The sequence below is a fragment of the Octodon degus genome, unplaced genomic scaffold, assembly GCF_000260255.1.
Source record: "Octodon degus isolate 3935 unplaced genomic scaffold, OctDeg1.0 scaffold00015, whole genome shotgun sequence".
In the NCBI taxonomy this organism is placed as follows: domain Eukaryota; kingdom Metazoa; phylum Chordata; class Mammalia; order Rodentia; family Octodontidae; genus Octodon; species Octodon degus.
In genome coordinates this window covers 122,775-129,012 of record NW_004524591.1, presented here as the reverse complement: position 1 = coordinate 129,012, position 6,238 = coordinate 122,775, and the positions used below count along the sequence as shown (strand labels likewise).

Here is a 6,238-nt window from a genome sequence, read left to right as displayed (position 1 = left end):
ATGGCTTTTATCAGATTGAAGTAGAGGCCTTCTATTCCTATTTTCTTTAGGACTTTGAGCATGAATGAGTGTTGGACTTTGTCAAAAGCCTTTTCTGCATCAATTGAGATAATCATGTGGTTTTTCGTTTTCACTCTATTGATATAGTGTATTACATTTATAGATTTCCGAATATTGAACCATCCTTGCATTCCTGGAATGAATCCTACCTGGTCATGGTGTATGATCTTCTTGATGATTTGCGGCATTCTGTTTGCTAGGATTTTATTGAGGATTTTTGCATCTATGCCCATGAGGGAGATTGGCCTGCAGTTCTCTTTCTTAGTTGCATCTTTCCCTGGTTTTGGTATCAGAATAATACTTGCCTCCTGGAAGATTTGGGAGAACTCTTTCCTTTTCAATTTCGTTGAAGAGTTTGAGGAGTGTAAGGATTATATCTTCTGTGAATTTCTTGTAAAATTCAACTGTGAATCCATCTGGACCTGGAGTTTTCTTTGTCGGCAGGCTCTTTATTACATTTTGTATTTCATTGGCTGTTATGGGGTTATTGAGAGTTGTTATATCTTCTTGATTCAGTTTTGCTAATTTGTACCTTTCTAGGAAACTGTCCATTTCATCTGTGTCTTCTATTCTGTGAGAGTAAAAATTCTCAAAGTAGCTATTGATAATCTGAATTTCCACTGGTCTGTAGTAGTTACACACTTTTCATTCCTTATTGCTTGTATTTGAATTTTTTCTTTCCTCTTTTTGGTGAGGTTAGGTAGGAGCTCTTCAATTTTGTTTAATCTTTCAAAGAACCAGCGTTTTGATTCATTAATTCTTTGAACTGTTTTATTCATCTCAATGGAATTAATTTCTGCTCTAATCTTTATGATTTCTTCCCATCTTTGGGCTCTTGTTTTGATTTGCTCTTCCTTTTCTAGATGTTGGAGGTGCAGCATTGGGGTGTTTATTTGTTCCCATTCTGTTTTCCTAATGTGTGAGTTCACAGCTATGAACTTCCCACTGAGAAATGCTTTCATCGCATCCCATAAATTCAGATAAGTTGTGGATGAATTTTCATTGAATTGTAGATATTGTTGAATTTCTTGTTTAACTTCATCTGTAACCCTTTGACTGCTGAGTAGGGTGTTGTTTAATGTATTTAGGTTTTTTTTCTGTTTTCTTTTGTCATTTATTTCCAGTTTCATTGCACTGTGGTCAGATAATATGCATGGAATAATTTCTATTTTCTTGCACATACTTAAGCATGACTTATGTAATAGTATGTGGTCTATTTTAGAAAATGACCCATGTGTAACTGAAAAAAAATGTGTATTCCACTGTGGTTGGGTGGAATACTCTGTGTCTACCAAGCCTATTTGTTCCAAGTTCTGGTTCAGTTGTGCTACTTCTTTGGTAATTTTTTGTCTGATCGATTTGTCTTTTTGGGATAAGGGGGTGTTAAGGTCTCCTGTTAAGATTGTTGTGTTGGATATTAGATTTTTCATGTCTATTAAGGTTTGTCTTATAAATTTGGATGCTCCTGTCCTTGATGCATACATATTTATGATTGTTATTTCTTCCTCTTGAATTTTTCCCCTAACTAGTATATAGTGGCCTCCTTTATTTCATTTGATCATTCTTGGTTTAAAGTTGAGACTGTCCGAGAACAAGATTGGTACCCCTGCTTTTTTCTGAAGTGCTAGGGCATGTAGTATTGTTTTCCATCCTTTGACTTTCAGCCTATGAGTTTTTTTGAGTTAAGTGTGTTTCTTGTATACAACATGTTGTTGGGTTTTGTTTCTTAATCCACTGTTCCAATCTATTTCTCTTAATTGGTGAATTGAGTCCATTTACATTGATGCTTATAATTGAAATGTGTTGACTTACGATTGACATGTTTTTAAATACTGTTTTTAACTCTTTTTTCTCCTGTGTTTGTTTGTCCTATTTAGTGGGTATCTTCTGTTCTCGTTGGTGGAGTTCTGATCATTATGGTCCCTCTCTAGAGCATCTTTCAGTAGTCTGTGTAGGGTTGGCTTTGCCATCATGAAATTCTTTAGTTGTTCTTTGTCATGAAAGTATTTCACTTCCCCATCGAACTTGAAAGAGAGATTTGCAGGGTATAGTAGTCTGGGTTGGAATTTGTTTTCATAGAGGACCTGAAGTACTCTGCTCCATACTCTTCTTGCCTTCATGGTTTGTGAAGTAAAGTCGGCCATAATTCTGATGGGTTTTCCTTTGAATGTGATCTGCTTCTTTTCTCTAGCAGCTTTCACGATGATATTCTTGTGTTGGATTTCAGGGATCTTGACTAGTATATGTCTTGGTATGTTTTTTATTAGGTTGAAGTTATTTGGAGTTCTATATGCTTCGGTTACTGAATATCAGATTGTTTCCTTATATTTGGGAAGTTTTCTGCTATTACTTCTGCCCATATTCTTCTTATATCATTTGTATTGAGTCCTTCTTTCTCATTGATGCCTATTAGTCTCACATTGTTCATCTTTGCATCGCCTTGCAGGTGACAAATTATTTTTTCCTTTATCCTAGCTGTTTTTAAAACATCTTTTCTTACCTTTTCACTAGCTGCACCAGCATCTTCAAGATCTGTAACTCTATCTTCACTGTCACTCAAACAGTTTTGCAGGCTTGTGATTGAGATTTTAAGTTCCTCTACATCTCTTTGACTCTGCTTCATGCGATCTATTTCTTTCCTGTATTGCTCATTCAATGAATCCATCATTTTTTAATCTCCTGTATTTTTTTATCAATATCTTCTTTAGAAGCAGTTATTAATTCTTTTACTGAAGAGTTTTTTACAGATTTAGTTTCTTCTATATATTTCTGCATTTGATTCTTTAGTTCAGATGATATGAATTCAGAGATTTCTTTTTTCATTTCAGACTCTAATTCTGCTTTGAGTTCCTTTAAACCTTTCGGCAGTTGCTTATTTACTTCCAACGCTACTAATTCATATAGTTCAGCTAAGCTAGTGTCCACTGCATTTGTTCTGGGTTGGCATTGTGTTTCCTCCATATGTTACTGCATTTGATTCTTAAGTTCTGATGCTATGAATTCAAAGTTTTCTTTTTTTTTGTTCTAGAAATTAATTCTGCTCTGAGTTCCTCTATATCTTTCTGCTGTTGTTTGTTTACTTCTGATGCTATTGATACATTTATTTCAGTTGAGCTAGTGTCCTCTGCACTTGTTATAGGTGGGCTCAAGGCCTGAGATTGCATTTTACCCCTTGTCTTTATCATTTTGTATAGCACTGACCTCTGACCTTTGGTGTAGAGCTTTGGTGCAATTGTGTCCTTATCACTTAATGAAATTCGGGTACTCTTATACCAAGTTCTAGTTCATGCAGTTGTGCCTGGCTTGGGTCTGGCTACTGTGCTCAGCTCCTTATTATTGCCCTTGGAGGTGGGCCTGCTGTATCCTTCTGGTAAGGTGGTCTGTTCCTGGATTAGTGTGTGGCTTTGACCCTAGTCTCACTGCAGGAACTTTAGCTGCAGGGTTTTACCCCAAGCCTGTATGCCAGGTCTTGGGTGGATCTGGAGAGGTATAAGGAGCAGGGGCAAGAGAGCACAGAAGCTCTCCCACACACTCACTGGGGCTGTGCTTTGGGGGTCTGCAGGATTCCCAAGAACAAGGCGGAAGTTCTCACAGGATGGGCTGTGCTGGGTATGGCCAGGCGGGGAGGTCCGGAGAATGCCAGGAAAGGCCTTTCTCAAGCAACAGGCCTGGACTTGGAATGGCAGGCAGGCGCAGGACAGGGCAGCAGCTCTCCCACACACTCACAGGGCCTGGAGTTGGTTGGATGTTTTTCAATTTTTGTATTTTTTTTTAATAGCTATTTCGTTCATTTCTTCCTTCGTCACGTTTCCTTTGTTTTGTCCATATGTGCTTTTCTTTTTCTTGCATCTTAATGTAGAAACTTCAATACATCAATTTGAGGTTCCTTCTTCCCCTTATAGTAAACTGCCTTGGCCACACCTTACACATTTTGACATACTGTGCTCCTATTTTCATCCAGTCTAACATTTTTTATAATTTCCCATGTGATTTCTGTTTTACCTTAGGGGTAATTTTTAAGTAGATAGTTCAAATTCTAAGTACCTTTCATTTATTGATTTTTAATATAATTATACTTTTGTCTGAGAATGTACCTGTATGAGAAAGTCTTTTATATTTACTGAAACTTATTTTATGACCTATGTTATCTGTGTTCATGAACATTCCATGTATACACAAAGCTATATATTCTACAATTTTTCTGTAAGCATGAGTTATATCAAATGTGTTGATATCCTCTGTATATCATTTATATTTTATTGATTTTTCAGTTTAATTAGTGTAACTGTTAACAGAGGGGAGGTGTTAATTCCTAATCATGATTTTTTTGCCCATTTCTTCTTTCAGTTCTGTTAAATTTGCTTTATGTAATTTGAATTTGTTGTTAGGTTCATGATATAATTTTTAACATTTTCTTTGTGAGGAATTGTACTCTACTTTTTATGTTGCTTGTATTGGGGCAAGTTTTTATTATCATTTATAGTATAAATATTCTTTCATTATTACTATGAAACAAAAATTATTTCTTACTCTTTTTCACATTAGGCAAGTAATTTAAAGAAGATCCTCCAAGGAATTATGAGTTATTACCATGAGGTATGAAAAGTATCTAACTTCAAATACAAAATAATTATATTGATATTGAAAAGATGACTTGGCTTGGCTTTTTGACATGGGAGTGTAATTCATAATTGAACTAGTTTGTTATTGCCATTTTTAGAGCATACAAGTTCTGTGAAAATCAGATTTGACATTTAAATATTGAATTTTCAATAAAAGTTGCATTTATTTTGATACTCATTAAGTTCATTATTTCCTCAAATAAAATGTCTGTATTACTTAATGATTGGCAGTTTTTTAGTTGATTTTAAAAATTTGTATTTCTTTTTAATTTTGTGGACTTGTAGTTTACTTAAAAAATTACTACACTGTAATTTTTGAATTTAATTCCTAAAACTCATTTTGAAACTTTGCTCAAGGCCAAGAAACTTTTTAAAAAACTTAGAAAGAAAAAAAGAACAGGAAATATTAAGCCATTAGATGTGTTGTTCATTTGTAGAGTGCAGTAGTTTATTTTGCTTTTTTTGTTAATTGATTGTATATTAAAAATATCATTTGGTTTAACATATATTTTGTAGTAGTAGACCACATTGTGTGCTTTTTCAATTAAATGAATTCCTAACAATGGAATCCAATAAAAAGTAAATATAGTTGCATATAGTTGGTTACTAAAAATATTAAGAGATTGCTTGAATATTGCTGCTTTTAATTAGCCATTGATTTGTCATTTGTTAATTTAGCTTGCATTGTTTCATGTTCTCAATGTTTCTTTTAGTTTTGTTTTGTTTTGTTGTTTTGGAGACCTCACTGTGTAGCCCAGGCTGGTTTCAAACTGTTAGTGATCCTCCTGCCTCAGCCTCCTGAGTGCTGAGATTATAAACTTGTTACCATCATGCTCAACTTTGCTTCCTTTTTTGTTGTTGTTGTTGTATTTTAGTAAGGATCTACAGTGTTCACTAAGTAGATCAGACTCAGTGATCCACCTGTGTTCAGCCTCCCAAAAGCTGGGATTACAGGCACGTGCCACCACGCCCAGTCTCAATTGCAATCTTGGGGTACCCTGGGGGCAGGGCTGGCACTTCAGGCCTGAGGATTGAACCCTGACCCCTGTACCTGCTTGCAGGCACTTTAATCTGCTGAGCTATTTGGCCAGCCTTAATTTTTCTTTTAAAATTACATGTAAAAAGTTTTTTTGTAGTATGTATAAATAAGTGATTTAACTTTCTATTTTGATATTAAAGTTTTTGGGACAGCAGATTTCTGAAGAACTTATTCCTGATTTAAACCAAATAACTGAATGTTCAGACTCCACAGAGCTTGGAAGATTACTCCAGCTTATTTTAGGTTGTGCAGTCAACTGTGAAAAGAAGCAAGGTAAGTGAATTTCAACCAATTGAGATTTTTTCATTACTTTCTAGTGAAGAACCTACATTGTTATCACATATATTAGCATTTACAAAATCGTATCAAATTTACTATTACAGTGTGGCAGAATTCTGATACTCAATAAGTAAATTAAGTATATTTTATTCTAGTTTAATTTAATATGACCAGTGTTTAGAGCTTGGGGGACAGGGAGATAGCTCAGTAGAATAAGTGTTTGCCTGGCAAGCACAAG

At 35.0% G+C, this 6,238-nt stretch overlaps 1 protein-coding gene across 1 annotated transcript in view; it reads left to right on the top strand.

Moving 5' to 3' along the window:
• The window catches only part of Hook1 (hook microtubule tethering protein 1), a 134,449-nt gene that overhangs the window by 61,772 nt on the left and 66,439 nt on the right, over positions 1-6,238 (top strand). Inside the window, exons 4-5 of the mRNA XM_004626418.3 lie at positions 4,606-4,656; positions 5,862-5,994. Of these exons, the coding sequence (XP_004626475.1) occupies positions 4,606-4,656; positions 5,862-5,994 (184 nt within the window). The remainder of the gene's footprint in view (positions 1-4,605; positions 4,657-5,861; positions 5,995-6,238) is intronic.